General features: G+C 40.5%; 1 protein-coding gene across 7 annotated transcripts in view; it reads left to right on the top strand.

The window, feature by feature from the left end:
* susd1 (sushi domain containing 1) overlaps positions 1 to 17,873 on the top strand; it is a 205,556-nt gene that overhangs the window by 184,094 nt on the left and 3,589 nt on the right. For 2 of the 7 annotated variants that reach the window (XM_072258170.1, XM_072258165.1), the window contains 2 exons: positions 5,554 to 5,596; positions 14,484 to 16,553. In XM_072258170.1, the coding sequence (XP_072114271.1) occupies positions 5,554 to 5,596; positions 14,484 to 14,562 (122 nt within the window). In that variant the 3' untranslated portion in view covers positions 14,563 to 16,553. Of the gene's footprint in view, positions 1 to 5,553; positions 5,597 to 14,455; positions 16,554 to 17,873 lie in introns of those variants that run through there. The other 5 variants (XR_011886010.1, XM_072258166.1, XM_072258169.1 and 2 more) reach the window with 5 other exon arrangements.

Here is a 17,873-nt window from a genome sequence, read left to right as displayed (position 1 = left end):
AGGCTACATCTGAGGTAAGAGAAGGAGAGCTGTTGTGTCAGGTTGAAGACCCTTCATCAGAACTGGAATTTGGCAAAAAGGGTCTTCGACATGAAACATCATCTCAGTTTCTCCTTCTACAGAAGCTGCCTGACCTGTTGAGTATTTCCAGCATTTTCTGCTTTAATTTTAAATATCTAGCATTGGTATTTTAAAAAAATCTTTAATCAATCTTTTTCTCACACACTCATCAACTCCACTCTAATTTTCCTGTCACCCATCTACACTAAGGATCATGTACAGTAGCCAATTATCTTTGAGATGTGGGAGCAAACTGGAGCACCAGGGGATACCAGTGCAGTCAAAGGAAGTCCAGACTCCACGCAGACAGCACCAGAGGTCAGGGTCTAACCTTGGGCACTGGAGCAGTGGGATAGAGGTGTGATCTGTTGCACCACCGTGCTGCCTTTGAAAAACACCCTGTTCTCTCCAGTCCGGCCACTCTGAGGATTCTCTCCTACAAAGTTACAACAGATATTATACATGAGCCCTCCCGTCATCAATTACCCCTCCAATTTATGCTGTAAGAAACAGATAGGACCAAAGGCTTTAGTAGTGTTAAAAAAAAACGCTTTCTTAATTAAAAAAAATTGAAAATTTATCTTTATTTGTATCTAAAGTAGTGGCATCAGTTTAAAAACAAGTCTATGATCAGCAAGCCAGATCAGGTAATGGATGAAATCTGCAGATGCTGCAAGTTCAAGCAACACACACAAAACATGCTGGTGAACGCAGCAGGCCAGGCAGCATCTCTAGGAAGAGGTACAGTCGACGTTTCGGGCCAAGACCCTTCGTCAGGACCAACTGAAAGAAGAGATAGTAAGAGATTTGAAAGTGAGAGGTGGAGGGGGGTGATCCGAAATGATAGGAGAAGACAGAAGGGGGAGGGATGGAGCCAAGAGCTGGACAGGTGATTGGCAAAAGGGATACAAGGCTGGACAAGGGAGAGGATCATGGGATGGGAGGCCTAGGGAGAAAGAACGGGGGGGTGGGGGAAGCCCAGAAGATGGGAAAGGGATGGTGAGGGGGGGGATGAATGGACAAGGGAGTCGCGTAGGGAGCGAGCCCTGCGGAAAGCAGAGGGGGGTGGTAGGGAAAGATGTGCTTAGTGGTGGGATCCTGTTGGAGGTGGCGGAAGTTACAGAAAATTAAAGTGAGAGGGACATAGGGAGAAAAAAGAGAGAAAAAAAGGGAAAAGAAAATAAATAAATAAATAAGGGATGTGGTACGAGGGGGAGGTGGGGCATTAGCGGAAGTTAGAGAAGCCAATGTTCATACCATCAGGTTGGAGGCTACCCAGACGGAATATAAGGTGTTGTTCCTCCAACCTGAGTGTGGCTTCATCTTGACAGTAGAGGAGGCTGTGGATAGACATACCAGAATGGGAATGGGATGTGGGATTAAAATGTGTGGCCACTGGGAGATCCTGCTTTCTCTGGCGGACAGAGCATAAGTGTTCAGCAAAACGGTCTCCCAGCCTGCGTCGGGTCTCGCCAACATATAGGAGAGAGAACCGGACGCAGTATATCACCCCAGCCGACTCACAGGTGAAGTGTTGCCTCACCTGGAAGGACTGTTTGGGGCCCTGAATGGTGGTAAGGGAGGAAGTGTAAGGGCATGTGTAGCACTTGTTCTGCTTACAAGGATAAGTGCCAGGAGGGAGATCAGTGGGAAGGGATGGGGGGGACGAATGGACAAGGGAGTCGCGTAAGGAGTGATCCCTGCGGAAAGCAGAAAGAGGGGGGAGGGAAAGATGTGCTTAGTGGTGGGATCCCTTTGGAGGTGGCAGAAGTTACGGAGAATTACATGTTGGACCTGGCGGCTGGTGGGGTGGTCGGTGAGGACAAGGGGAACTCTATTCCTATTAGATAATGGAGAATCATTTTGCTTTCTCATTGACAATGGGAAAGTGAGTGTCATGCAGACAGACATGTTGGGTGACCAATGGTAGGAGAGTGGGCTGGCCCAGTTAGAGTCAGGAGATTATCTCATGCATTTTCCCGGTGCACATCCAACCAGAATTGATAGTTCAAATAACACCCAAAATTATTTGGTGATTGGAGTTGCTGTCTCCATAGCATCCTACTAATAGTATTACTCATCCTCATAACATCTTGTTTATAAATAGTTTAGTAACAAAAAGTTACATTCAAAGTCATGTTTCCACAGGAAGCACAAAGCAACCTACAGAGGCACAGCCTTTAATTACTTTTACATAAGATCCATACTAAGGACATGCATAACTTTTGCAGATGTTACCTGGCAGGTAACCAAATAAAGAGAAATGAAGAGAGGAGAAGAAGAAGAAGAAGACCGTGCACTCTCTCCGCACTAATCCCCAATTTACCATCAACCCTGCAGACAAGGCGGGTGTTGTGTAGTACAGCAGACTAACCTCTACCTTTCTGAGGCCAGGCGGCAACTCTCAGACTCTCCTCATACCTACTTCTTGAAGTGGACCCACTCCGGACCACCAATACCGTCACTGACCTCATCCACTCTGGTGAACTCCAGTCCACTGCCACCAGACTCATAGTTCTCTGACCCCACACTGCTCGCTTCTATCTCCTACCCAAGATCCACAAACCTGGAGAGGCTCATTGTCTGCCTGCTTCTGCCCCACTGAACTTGTGTCCCAATACATCGACTCCATTCTATCCTCCTTGGTTCAGTCCCTTCCCACTTACATCCTCAGCTCTTCTCATGCTCTTGATCTCCTCTCTAACTTTCAATGCCCTGGCCCTGGTTATTCTCACCATGGATATCTATAAGCTTCCATCCACCATCAAGTAGATCTTAAAGCTCTCCACAACAACAAAAACAAATAGCCAGTTCCCTTCCACCGCCACCCTCCATCTGACAGAACTGGCCACTCTGCCATTCAATAAGCTTGAATTTAGCATCCCTTCCAATCTTCCAGAACAGACAAACTTGCAATCTGTTCATGAAAAGCATATTGGATACCTTCATTTGCTGCACATTTTGACTCTGAAGCCTGGTTTCTCACTGTATGAGTAGAATCTACATTTGTTATATAAATTGCTGAAATTTGCAAAAACTTGTTCACGTTATGTGACAGAGTCTGAATAGAGAATAAGAATCAAAGGTTTTCAAGGGAGTTCATATTTGTTCAAGAACCTAATACTTCATCAATAGGTAATATTGGCTGAACTATCAACTGAGAGGAAGGATTATGTAGAGCCTGCAGCACAGAGAGGGATATTTTCATCCCATAGTTCTATGTTCACTTTATCCTCCATGTGAGCTCTTCACTTTCCCCCTTGTAAACCCATCAATGTCCTCCTCTTCCATTCACCCTCAAGTACTTACCTAATACCTCCTCAAAATACTGCTTGTCCGCATCCTCACCGTTCTGAGTAAGATGCTGTCAGGTATCAGGATAAGTCTTCTGTACTGGTGTCATGCTTACACATATTTTTTTTCTGTATCCTTTGCATGCTTTTATATTATTTTTGCAATATGGAAATAAAACTGAGCACTGGACGTTACCCAAATTTACATGACTTTGATGCAACTTCTCAAGTGCTACCCTTTATGTAGGTGTGGATCTGAAGGACCACAAAGACTATCACAGACACCATCCATGCCCCAGACTAGAATGGGCACTTGTAAACACAATCAGACCTGGATTGGTAAGGAATGGAGCTGAACTCTTCAAATTCAGCTCTGGATCAGGAGATAGCACTTTCATCTTGGATGAAGCTCTGCATGGAGACATCAGCACGATAACCTCAATTGAAATTCCAGTATAAAACGAGGGATTTCACACCTTTTGGATGAGGTACAAATCAAGGCCCCATCTCTCCTCTGAGTCACTGCTTCAGAGAGGAGAAGGTAAATTGTCCCATCTCCTGGCCACTATTTTCCCTTGCTTGTCCCCGAATTATCAGATTGTGTAGAAATACTCTGCAGGTTTAGACAAAAGAATGTGGTAGATGTGAAATGCAGAGCAGGAGGACATATCCGGGAGTTCAGGTTGGGCATCTCCTCCTAACCCAGAGGGGGGAAAAGGGAAGGATAAAAAAGATAAACTAATATTATGGGTGGGTGATACATACTCCCATATTCCTTAGTCTGGGTTCTTTAGTCTAAATTCTCACTCACTAACTGTTCCCAGTCTCACATTGACCAGATAACCTTGTTTTTGGTTTCTCCCCATGGCTACTCCAGTTTTATACTATCAGAGATGCACATCTCATCCATCCTCCCTGTAGTTTAACAAGCCTTTTTGTTCTCCATTTCAGTTCTGAAGATTATTAACTCTGTTTCATTTCCCACTGATGTGAGCTGATCTGTTGAATATTCCAGCATTTCCTGCTTTTGTTTTAGATTTCCTGCATCTGCAGTTTTTTTTGATTATCAGATGGTCTGCTCTTCATTACAATGGTGCCTGTGACATACAAACGTATGAGTTATGGGCAGGAGTAGGGTATTCGTGCGTCTGTATGTTCACAGCTTATATTGCTGTCTTGCCCAGTAACCTTCCACCCTCTCACGCTCTAAGGATCTATCTATCCCATCTGAAAAGATATTCAAAGCCTCAGCTTTCCCAGCCCTTTGAAGAGCGAGTTCTTCTGAGAAAAGAAATCTCCTTGTCCTTGTGTATATGAACCACTCCTTATTTTCAAATAGTGATGCCTTTATTCCTGATTCTACAACAGGAGGAAACATATTTTTCACTTGCACTCTGTGAAGACCACTCAGGATCTTAACTGTTTCAACCAAGTCTCCCCTCACTCTCTTCTGAACTGCAGCAGAAACAAATCAAGCCTCTGCGTTCTTACCAACTCAATTGTTCCAATTTCTGTCTCGTAAGCCCTCCCTGAACTGCTTCCCACATGAGTCAGCTCGCTGCGCTGCATCTTGGCTGCTGTACCTCCTGAATTAGAGCACCAACCTCTTCTTTGGCTGCAAAGGTTTTGGAGATGTTGAAAAATGATGTGAAAGGTGCTATGGAAATGCAAGCAAGAGCATGTGCAGGAAATTAACTTTTACAGCTTCAGTAACAACACTGAAAGCAGGCGCCCTATTATTTGCATATTAGTGAATGTGCACGTCCTGAGACTGTGCTAAGTGATTACCGGAAGGACAGTAGCCCATTTGATAAAAATAATATTAGCAGGCCTGTGAATATTGTTTCTCTGGAAAATTAAATTGGCTCTTGACGAGAGATGGCATAGCTTCTGGCCTGCACAGTTCACTCTGACACTGAAGATGATTAAATGAACTGAGAATTACTTCCCCTCCTGTCCATTGTTTTCTTACAAGCACCTTCATGAATAATTAGAAATAAATATAATACCTTAAGTGCAATTATCAATTCCTTTTGCTAAAGTATTCTCCATCACCACTCCCAGTAGTAAGTATCTTGTCCAGGCATCAGTAATAGGAGAAATGTTCTGGATCCACACGTGGTCTGTGCATATTTTGGGATACATGGCCCATAAAACTGAGAGGGAGATGAGAAATAACTTCACTTATTTTTGCTTACAGGAGTTTCAAGACAAGATAATAGCAGAGATGCCAAATATTACATGTAAGTAAGAAAATCAAAATCTCAAGACCATAAGGCATAGGAACAGAATTAGGCCATTCATCTCAAGCCTGTTCTGCTACTTGATCATGGCTGATTTATTATCCCTCAACCACATTCTGGTGTTTTCTCTCTGTAAACTTCGATGTCGTTGATAATCAAGAGCCTAATCAACCTCTGCTTTAAGTATTATGTAATGATTTGGCCTCCGCATCCGTCTGAGGCAATGAATTCCACAGATTCACAACCCTCTGGCTAAAGGAATTCCTTCTCATCTGTTCTAAGGATACTCATGCATTCTGAGCCTGAGCCCTCTGGTCGTAGACTCTCCCACTATTGAAAACGTCCTCTTCCCACCCTCTTCTCATCCACTCTATCTACAGTAGGTATTTCAGTATTCGATACATTTCAATGGGATTTCCCTTCATGCTTCTAAACTGCAGTGAGTACAGGCTCAGACCATCAAACACTCCTCGTTCATTAACCCTTTCATTCCCAGGATCATTCTCTTGACCCTCCTCTGGACCCGCTCCAATACCAGTATGCCCATCTTTAATAAGACCAAAACTGCTCACAGTACTCCAAATGCAGTCTTACTGATGCGTTACAAAGCCTCAGCATTATATTTTTGCTTTTATATTCCAGTCCTCTCAAAATTAATGTTAACATTGCTTTTGCTTTCCTTACTACCAATTCAAACTGCGCTTGGACTCCCAAGTCTCTTTGCATTTCTGATTTCTAAATTTGCTCCCTATTTAGAAAATAGTCGACACTTTTATTCCTTCTACCTAAGTGCATGACCATACACTTTTTGAGACCGTATTCCATCTTCTTTGCCCAGTCTTCTAATCTGTCCAAGTTCTTTTGAAGACTCTCTGTTTCCACGTCACTGCTTGCCCCTCCGATTATCTTTGTATTTTACGCAAACAAGATCATTTCCTCGCATAAAGCCGAGGACATCATGAAGTGCCCTGTGGAAATTCTGATGTTCTGTGTGTTATGTATCCGAGTGGAGATCGGTGGTACAGTATGCTGCAAATCCTGTAATGTGGCTTTCGTGTAGTTATTTGTAAATTTTATTTATTGATTGGGAAATGCAGCAGGGTAACAGGTCCTTCTGGCACGATGAACCCACACTGCATTATTACGTACATCTTTGGAATGTGGGAGGAAACTGGAGCACCTGGAGAATGTACAAACTCCTTACAGAGGCAGTATTGAATCCACGTCACAGGTGCTGCAATAGTGTTGTGCTATCAGCTACACTTCTATGCACTAGTTATGCGGTCAAAGCCCCATTACTAATACCACAGCCTAATATCTAACCCATGTGGAATGAGAGAGTGTGGCACTGTCAGAGGTTCCAGGATTTGGGTAAGTTTCTATCTAGCCGGTAAGGTGAAGCTGAGAGATCCTAATGCACTGTTTCGAAGAGGAGACTGAGGGATCCCTGACAACATTGATCGCTCAATAAACCTATCAAGTAAAGCAAATTAACTGTTCATTACCACATGGTTATTAGTGGGCTTTTGGTCGGCTCAACATGCTGCTGCTTTTCAACTATGGAGGCAGTACCTTAAAGTATTTCAGTAGTTGTAAAGGTCCTTGGAGCTCCCCAAAGTTGTGAAAAGTGTTTTAGAAATACATTTTTCCCCATCTCTTCAAGATACTTAAACTTTAAAAAATATCCTATCTTCTGGGAATTGAGGACCTGAGTTATAGGGAAAGACTGAAAAGGATTGGACTTTATTCTCTTACTGTAAGAATGAGGAGAGATTTCATAGAGGTGTACAAAATTATGAGGGTAAATGCAAGCAGGCTTTTTCCACTGAGGTTGGGTGAGATTAGAACTAGAGGTCACAAGCATTTAAGGGGAGCATGAGGGGGATCTTCTCCCAGAGAGTGGTGAGAATGTAGGACAAGCTTCCAGCGAAAGTGGTAAAAGCGAATTTGAGAAGTTTGGATAAGTACATGGATGGAAGGAGTATGGAGGACCGCAGTTCAGGTGCAGGTTGATGGGACGAGGAAGTATAATAGATTGGAACAGACTGGATGGGCCAAAGGGCCTGTTTCTGTGGTGAGGTTCTTTATGAATAAGATGATAAGATGATGAGAGGCTTTGATCGTGTGGATAGCCAGAGGCTTTTTCCCAGGGCTGAAATGGTTGCTACAAGAGGACACAGGTTTAAGGTGCTGGGGAGTAGGTACAGAGGAGATGTCAGGGGTAAGCTTTTTACGTACAGAGTGGTGAGTGCGTGGAATGGGCTGCCGGCAATGGCGGTGGAGGATTGGGTCCTTTAAGAAACTTTTGGATAGGTACAGGGAGCTTAGAAAAATAGAGGGCTATGGGTAAGCCTAGTAATCTCTAAAGTAGGGATATGTTTGGCACAACTTTGTGGGCCGAAGGGCCTGTATGGTGCTGTACGTTTTCTATGTTCCTATGACTCTGTGAAAACTGAATAGCCTTCTGAATTAGGTTGCAGTGTGTATGTATTAGCTTCTGTTCCCCTGATTCCCTGCTGTACATGATTCCATGAATGGCTTGAGAAAAGGATAAATGTCCTTTCAGGGAATTGGTTCAGATGTAGGGGAAAGGAACAAAGGGTATTGTGTAAGACAACACAGGTAGATGAACTTAGGCACTTAATTCTCAGCACAGTCCTGTTAGACTTAATAGCTGACTCTTTGCTGCAAATTTTAAACAATGTAAATTCAGTTTAAAAGACATTGGAAAGAATGTGGAAAATCATTAATTAGGATGTGCAAGCAGTCTGAACTTTTATTTTGTTCCCCTAATCATTGCCAGTTAGTTTCTAAATCTTAAGGTGTATTTATTTTTCTCAAAATTGTATTCAAATATTGGTAGTTTTTGGACAAGCTAGAATTGTAAAGCTCTTATTTATTTGTATAATTTGATATAATGTTTCTAAATAAAGTTAACTTAACCTCATTCCAGAGTCTTGAGAACAAAATCTAATCAGATAATTCAGGGCAGAACTGAGGGACCATACATGGTTGGAAGTGTTGACTGTTTGAAGAGACCTTACACTGAATCCTCGACTCTCCTCCCAACTGCATGTAAAAGAGACCACTGCAATATTCCAAAGAGCAAGGGAATTCTCAGCCTCAACCAAAGCTTCAAATCAGATGATCTAGTTGTTTACACAAGAAATTTGGTAGGTGCTGGAAATCCAGAGCAACCACACAAAACGGTGGAGGAACTTGACCAGTCAGGCAGCACCTATGGAGAGGAATAAACATTTGATGTTTCGGACCAGGACCCTTCATCAGGACTGGAAAGAGGAAAGAAGCCAGAATAAGAAGGTGGGGGAGGGGAAGCAGTACAACCTGTCAGAGACAGTAGAAACCAGGTGAGGGGGGAAGGTAGGTGAGTGAGGGAGGAAAGATGAAGTGAGAAACTGGGAGGCGATAGGTGGAAAAGGTAAAGGGCTGAAGAAGGAATCTGATAGGAGAGGAGAGTGGACCATGGGAGAATGGGAAGGAGGAGGGGCATCAGGGGAAGGTGATAGGCAGGTGAGGAGTCAATAAAGGGTAAGAGTGAAGGCAGAAAAGGAGGTGATGGGTGGGGGTGGAGAAATGACCAGAAGTTGGAGAAATCAATGTTCATGCCTTCAGGTTGGAGGTTACCCAGACGGAATACGCGATGTTGTTGAGACCAGTCTCATTGCAGCAATAGAGGAAGCCTTGGATTGACATGTCAAAATGGAAGTGCAAAGTAGAATTAAAACCAGTGGCCACTGGGAAAGTCCACATTTTGTGGAAAACAGAGCAAAGTTGCTCGACGAAACGGTTCCCCAATCTACATTGGGTCTTGAGGTAGAGGAGCACCGGACACAGTAGAAGGCCCGGCAGACTTGCAGGTGAATTGTTGCCTCACCTGGAAAGACTGCTTTGGGCCCGGGATGGTAGTGAGGGACTGAGGTGCAGAGCCAGGTGTAGCCCTTGTCCTGCTTGCAGGGACTTAGCTGAGGACAGCATCAATGATAGAGGAAGGGAAACAAGGCTCTTTGAAGATGAAGGACATCTTGGATGTTCTGGAATGGAAGGCCTGAGAACAGGTGAGGTGGAGACGGAGGAGCTGAGAAAAGGAAATAACATTTTTACAAGTGATAGAGTGGAAAGGGATATAGTCAAGATAGCTGTGAAAGTCAGTAGGTTTAGGAAAGATATCAGATCTCTGTCTTCAGAGATGCATTAGTTGTTATTTGTGTGAGCTGGCTATGTCCATTTCCTACTTTGCATCAATGACTACACTTCAAGAAGTATTAAGCTGGCTATACAATACTTTGTATGTCTTTTACAAATAGGAGTTTTTGTTTTTTATATTTTACCATTACTGTTTTCCAATCTGTTGGGATTTTGAATCACAAAAAGGCCTAACCCTGCTCCATTTTCCCAACGTGCTGGTCTTGGAATTCCAATTTCTTGCATTGGGTTTTCATGACTCTGTTTAAATTTAAGGTAGACATGAGGTGAGGAGTAACCAGGTGCCTACTGACAACTCTCTGACTTGAAGTGAGTTGAGGGAGGTTTGTGTCTATGTCTGGTTTCATAACTAATTGTCTGGATTGAGAAAGTAATTTATTCAGAGAAAAGGAAGTAAAGTGCAGAGGAAACTATCTTATTATCAAAGCGACAGCAGTTTCACCCGATAAAAGTGAGGCAATCCTCTAGTCAGGCAACATAGTAGTTGAAGAATAGATACGTGCCACCAATGTCGGCCAAATCACCACAGCAATACAAGGATATGATTTGTACAAGATAGACGTGTATAATTTGGTTATCCCTAATCCCATTAGGACTGGCATTGCGCAATTTTTAGAATTTGGATTAAAGTAATATGTGGCAGAAACATTTCAAAAGGGGATACAAAGAGAAAGTTTGCAGGCCTGTGGGGAATGAGCACCGGGATTGGAACAAAAGCTCCACCAAAGATATTTCATCCCTAATTCATTGCCCAGTGGTTATTAGACCATGCTAATGTGTTATATCCTTGGCAATGTAAAGGCTATAAAGAATGCTATGGGTTGAGGCACGCTACTAATGCATCTTGTGACTAATTGGTGTGTGGGGCATGAGTTCAATGTTTGCAATCTCCTGACTCATATTCAGATCACATTATGCAGGTACCAGCATGTTGCTTAAAAAAGATTGGCATGTGGTTACTATTTTCTGCATTCATACAGTGAACTTAAACATAATAACGTTTTGGAATATGACTCAGATGTTACCACATTTCCAAATCTAACAATTGGATTATTCCCAAGCACATTTGAATAATACTTGTCATGTGCAGTCAAGCCAAGTAGAGATTGCGACACACCTTCTCATTAAATGCACGTCATTATTCTCTAAGTGTCTAAAACAACACACTGTCACACGCAGAATACCCACAGACAAAGTCCTATTAGATAATTTTTTTCCCCTCAGGCAAGTCAGATCCTGAACAAGAAGTGTACTTGGGCCAATGTATTCTAGGCAAGATACAAAGCAATTGTGCTCTCCTATACAGTATATCGAGAGAGGGTAAGGAAACCAAGTTAGGTGACATCCTGTCCAGGCTTCTCACTTCCAGAACAATATTAGTGGAAATCTGGAAATGCTTTTCCCAATGCATTTTCATGCCCACAAGAAAATGAATCTCACGGTTGCATGTGGTGACATATATGTACTTCGATAATAAATTTACTTTGAACTTTACTCTTGACTTTTTCTGCGGGTGAACCATCTCCCTTTTGGCACTCCTTGTTCTCACCCAATCTCTCTACACCTTCCAGCACTGGTACAAAACCCATTGCACTGCTTTAAATCATTGCCAATAAACCAGTCATCCAGCAACTGTACTGAACCATCAACATGTACCTTTTGCCTCCACGGATGCTGCCTGACCTCTTGAGTTTTTTCAGTGTTTTTTTTTGTTCCAGGTTCCAACATCTGCAGTTCCTTTTGTCTTCACAGCTTGCATCTGTCTTGTTTATTGTCCCTCACCCCCTCCCCAGATTCTACCACTCACCTACACACTAAGAACATTTTACACAGGCTAATTCAATAACCAACCCTGCACCTCTTTGAGATGTAGGGAGATATAGGACTCCCAGAGGAGGTCATTTGCTTGAAGCTACTGGTTAGGGGTTAGCTATTGGCCAGGAAGCAAGAGCCTTGGTTTAATCTCTTCTACGATGGTGATCACCTCCAACAGTGCAGCACTTCCTTAGTGCAAGAGGGACACACTGGATCCTATTTCACTTGACCACATAGCCTACTGACTACAAAGCACCGCTGACATTACCTCAGCAAGCAGAAGATAAGATGCATATTGTACAGAAAGTCGCCACAGAATGCAGCACCCTGGTGTTGTATCCGGTTTAACTTGATTTCCTTTACATATTGAATGTTTCTGAAAGAACAAAATAGCAGTTTATAATCAGAATAGTACTTCATTGCAGATTCCAATCTACAAATGCAACACACAAAAACTATGTTTAATTTCTAAACCTGACACTCTTCTGTTTGTACTTTGAAGTTGTTAGAACACTGGATTCCAAGTGAGTCCTATTCTGAGGCAGTGTTGCTGAATGACTTGAGCTGACCATGTTCAAAGCTCAAAGTAAATTTATTATCAAAGTACATATGTGTCAACATATACGACCCTGAGATTCATTTTCTTGTGGGCATACTCAACAGATCTACAGAATAATGACTATAGCAGAATCAACGAAAGACTGCCCTACTAAGGCGGTCACGCAGAGTGCAGAAGACAACAAACTGTGCAAATGCAAAAAGAAGCAGCAATAATATAAGCAAAAAATATCGAAAACATAAGGTGAAGAGTCTTTGAAAATGGGCCCATTGGTTGTGGGAACGTTTCAATAATGGGGCAAGTGCGGCCGAGTGAAGTTATCCCTTTTGGCTCAAGATCCTGATGTTTGAAGGTAGTAACTGTTCCTGAACCTGGTGGTGAGTTCTGAGGCTCTTGTAACTTCTTCCTATCTACCACTGGCTCAGACTTTTCCATGAGCAATATGAACATCAGGGTTCTACTTTATCCGTAGTGAAGTGAAATGTCCCAAATGTCTCTTTATGGGGTTTACCTTCACAAGCAGGTATTAAGAAAGAGCTTGGTTATATAGGAGTGTTTTAAAGAAGGAAATGGTGGTTTAAAGGCAGAGACAACCACACAGAATGTAAGGCCTTTTGCTGAAGGCATGGCTGTAAATGCTGGCATTGTAGAAATTAAGGATCAACACGAGCTTGTACCCGGGAACTCATGATTTGATTTTTGACCTCTGGTGTTCTTAAAAGAAATTAGAAAACCAACACCAGTCATACATTCAGCTTTTCCTGAGTCTGGTGAAGTGACTGAGGATTAATCGTTTTGTCCGTCTTGGTGCTAGGGACAGGTAGGTAATGACACAAAGCAGTGGGCTGTGCCCCCTTTGTTTTGGTCTGTGATGTTAAGACATTTTCCATTTTAAGGATATTGACCTTTAATGAGTTTCTTAAATGGAGATAGTTCAGAATTTAAAGCAGTTAATGAGCGGGCATAAAAAAGCTATAATCATTATTGGGAAAGATAAAACATCTAATATGTCTCAAGGAAGGAAATCTATTTCTTATCCAGTCCGATCATTTATTAAGATCTTGGCACCTCGTCATTGGACTTGTCCACAGAAACGAGAGAACCGATTGTTTCCATTTTCTCAAAAACCTCCGGGATCCTTGAGCCAGGAGCTAAGTATCAATATAATTACTTGGCAAAGCACTGTGGAAGGTATTGATTCATTCAGTAATGTCTCTAGATGCTTAGAACCTAACACGTCAAGTGACTGTTTCATTTTGTTGCTAAGAATCAAATAAAGACTTGCTCTGCCACTTAACACCAGCCTAATGAGGTGCAGGTAGTACCTTGTCAGTAACCACATGCTGCACTTTGCCTAGAGGGCTCTAGACAAGAGTGAACTACAATTCAATCGAAGCAATGTTATGTCTTCCAATTACAGAGCAATTTCTAAATGTTCACAGTTACTGAGGAAGTCTCATTTGCCATGGATTATCAGATCAGCAATAATTGTGTTTCTATCATGCAACAAAAGCAAATTTGTAACAACAAGCTCAGATATTAATGGAAGTATGTAATGTCATCAGAAGTTGCGCAAATGTCCTTGTTTTACGTCATTCCTAGAACAACAGTTCAGAAAACACTCACATAAAAACTACTCGCAATTTTAGCATAATCATGTAAAGGAATTGTGTATGAAAGGAGGGAAGTGATAAACAGTTTGGGTCGAATGTAAATAGATGGCCATTGCCTGAAATATATCAGCCAATGCTTGAAATTGCTCAAACATTCCTGTTGCCAAGCAAAAATGATCATTACATCACATCTTTCCAACAGCAGTCTGAAGACTTTCACTCAGTGATAGAGGAACAGCTTCTCCCCTCTGTCATCAATTTTCTGAATGGTCCTGACACTAACTAATCATTCCTCTGCTTATGCAGCATATACTAATTTTATAATTTATAGTAAAAACTGCCGCTGTAAGAATAGATGGAGAAGTGAGTCAGTTTACGAAAATCAAGAGAGGCATTAGACAAGGGTGTGTTCTCTCCCCTGATTTGTTTAATGTGTACAGTGAAACAATATTACAAAAAAAATAAGAGACATCTTGGGTATCAAAGTTGGCAGTGAAAACATCAATGATTTTAGATATGTGGATTTGACACTGTGTTAATTGCAAGTGAGATTTCCTGGTGGTGGCTGATGGAGTAACAGCAATCTGCCATTGCTCCAGTTATAATTATCTTACTATTTCCAACCTGTCTTGAAACTTCTTTTTTAAGTGTGGCATTCTTTCATTGTGGATACAAGGAGGGCCAGAGGTACTAAAAAGGATGATTTTCCTGCCTGTTTGGATTCTATTATGGATTTGCTGCAAAGTCATACATGAGAAGCCTCTGAGAAGTTTCAACAATTCAGCTCTGAATTTAAACAAATAGATGGTAAATTGGATTCTATTCAACGAACTCTTAACGGACACGATAAACGTATAAAAAATAATGAAGAAATTTTGTCGTCTCTGGAAACGGAAGTGGATGAATTGCAAAAGCTTTATGAAAAGCAATCAAAGTTCAATGAAAAGTTAAGCCAGAAGATTATCAACCTAGAAAATAGAAGTAGAAGAAACATCCTACGGGTTCTGGGTCTCGAAAAATTAATCAAAGGTAATCATCCTATGGAATTTTTTGCAAACTGTTTGCAAGAATTATTTCTGGAGATTTTGACGTCTGTGCCTATGATTGATCGAGTTCACAGATCTCCTGCGTTTAGACCTCCTAAGGGTCAGAGACCAAGATCAGTAATAATCTGTTTTCAGGAATTTAAAACAAAGGAACTCTTAATTTGCGAATCTCATTGAAGAGGCATGATTGACTATAATGGTCGTAAGATTAGAATTGTCGAAGATTACTCGCCTGAGGTTATGCAGGAATGTGTTAAATTCAAAGAAGTTATGTCCAAGCTTTTTAATAAGGGTTTCAAGCCTCCCCTTCACTACCCAGCCCAACTCAGAATCACACTTAAAGATAGATCTTTCGAATGGTTCCATTCGACTGTTGAAGCACAAAGGTTTTCAAAAGCCAAAGGCTAAATTCGAGGGCTAGCTGTTTAGTTTGTCCCTACATGAAGACACAAGATTAAATGAGAAACCTTTAATTCGCAAATCCCGTTGAAGGGGCATGATTGGTTATAGGGTGGAATATTAAGATTCTCGAAGATTATTCGCTTGAGGTTATGCAGGAACATGCTAAACTTAAACAAGCTTTGTTGGAATTTTTTAACAAGAGTTTTAACCCATCCCTTAGCTACCCAGTTTGACTGAGAATCTCATTAAAGATGGATCCTTCAAATGGTTTCGTTTGAATGCTGAAGCACAAAGATTTTTTAAATTTGAAGGGTAACTGCTTAGTCTGTTTTTTCATGAAGATATAAGATTAAATGTTTAATGTCTTTCTGTATGAATAACTGTATCTTTTACTTTTGGTAAATCTTTGTAACTAATTTCCTTTTGTATTTTTTAATACTGTATTTTTGATATACGAGAATTGAATTTCTTGTTTCTTGTTTGGTCTAGATTGGAATATAAATAACCTTGAAATTAATTGGAGTGATCACCAGGTTTTTTGGGGGTTTGTCCTTAGTTGTAGATGCGGATTTTCTATTGGTCGGTCTTCTTTCTTTGGGAGGTGGGCGGGGGTATGTTTTTTTTTCTCAGAAGCTGTTTTCAAATTTTTAGCAAACTTGCTGCTTGTTACCATTTCTCAAGGTTTATGGCTTGGATCTAACTTACATTTTAACCCTTCCTTTAAATAATATTAAAAATGGAACAAACTATTAATTTACTTAGTTTTAACATGAAAGGGTTAAATCACCCTGTTAAACATAAGCAAATTTTTGCTTATGTTAGGAAATTTAAGGTCCCTGTTATTTTCTTACAAGAAACTCACATATGTAAATGTGATCATCTACGTTTTTTTAGCCGTGGAACGGACTTTGTTTTCATTCTTCTTTTCAGGCCAAATCTAGAGGAGTTTCAACTCTTATAGATAATACACTTTCCTTCGTCCAACACAAAGTAGTGTCTGATTCTAATGGATGTTTTGTTATAGTTTCAGGAAAACTAGATAATAAATTAATAGTATTTGCCAATGGGTATGCTCCAAATGTAGATGATTCAGGATTCTTTGAGTGTTATTTTTCATTTTTACCAGATCTGAATCTATATTCTTTGGTGATGGGAGGAGATTTTAACTGTTGGCTAGTCCCAATTTTAGACCAATCATCTTCTAAACCAACATCTCTTAATAAATCAGCTTTGTTTATTCAATCTTTTTTATTGAAGTGTGATATTGTTGATGTTTGGCATTTTTAAATCCTTTAGATAGGGAGTACTTGTTTTTTTTTCCCCATGTTCATCACACATATTCCAGGATTGATTATTTTTTATTGATAGTCAAATGATTTCATCAGTTCGTTCCTGTGAATATAAAGAGATTGCTGTTTCAGATCATGCTCCTGTGTTTCTATCTTTAAATCTCTCTAGTCTTCCTCAAACAAACAGGTTTTGGCATTTTAAAACAACTTTGTTATCTGATAAGATCATTTAAAAATTTCTAGAGACGAATATTATTTTGATTTTTGAAGAGAATAAAAAGGAAGAGACTTCTAATCTTATTGTATGGGATACTTTCAAGGCCTATATTAAAGGACAAATTATTTCTTATACTGCGATTGTTAAGAATAAAGCTAATAAAGAAAGAATTGAATTAGCCAATTGAAACAATTAGATCAAAAATATGCTATAGCTCCAGATCCTGTTTTATATGAAAGACGTGTTGAAGTTAAAACTAAATATGATCTTCTATTAACATATCCAATTGGAACTCAACTTCTTAAAGATAAAATTCAATTTTACATTCACAGAGATAAATCAGGCAAAGTTTTGGCGAACCAACCAATTAAAAACTTCTGTAGTTAAATGACAAATTAAAGAAATTTGCAAAACTAATGGTGATAGGACAACTGATCACTCTGAAATAAATGATACCTTTAGAGAATTCTATTCTAAACTTTATACTTCTGATTCCCCTAAAGATAATACTGTAATGAATAATTTTCAAGATCAATTAAATATCCCTGCACTTTCTATAGAAAATTGCAAACAGATGGATCAACCCATTTCTTATGAGGAAATCGCCAAGGCTATATGTTCATTACACTCGGGGAAGACTCCGGGTCCAGATGGATTTTCTGGAGAATTTTATAAGATTTTTTTCTTCATTAATTATACCGCAGTTACACTTAGTCTCTTTGGATTCTTTCAAACTTGGTAGTTTGCCTCAATCTTTTTATGAAGCTTCTATTTCGCTTATCTTAAAAAAGAACAAGGACCCAACTGAACGCTCTTCATATAGGCCAATTTCATTACTCAATGTTGATACTAGAATTCTTTCTAAAGTTTTGGCTCGTAGGATTGAAAATATTTTACCTTCTATTATTCCTGATGATCAGACTGGATTTATTAAGAATCGACCTTGCATTTTAATATACACCATGTATTAAATGTTATTTACTCCCCTTCTCAGGAGATATTGGAATGTGTGATATCCTTAGATGCTGAGAAGGCCTTCGATCGGGTTGAATGGGATTATTTATTTAAAACCTTAGGAAATTTCATTTTGGACCAGATTTTATTCAATGGAT

Source organism: Mobula birostris, chromosome 5 (assembly GCF_030028105.1).
Source record: "Mobula birostris isolate sMobBir1 chromosome 5, sMobBir1.hap1, whole genome shotgun sequence".
NCBI lineage: Eukaryota > Metazoa > Chordata > Chondrichthyes > Myliobatiformes > Myliobatidae > Mobula > Mobula birostris.
This window is presented reverse-complemented; position numbering and strand designations above follow the sequence as displayed.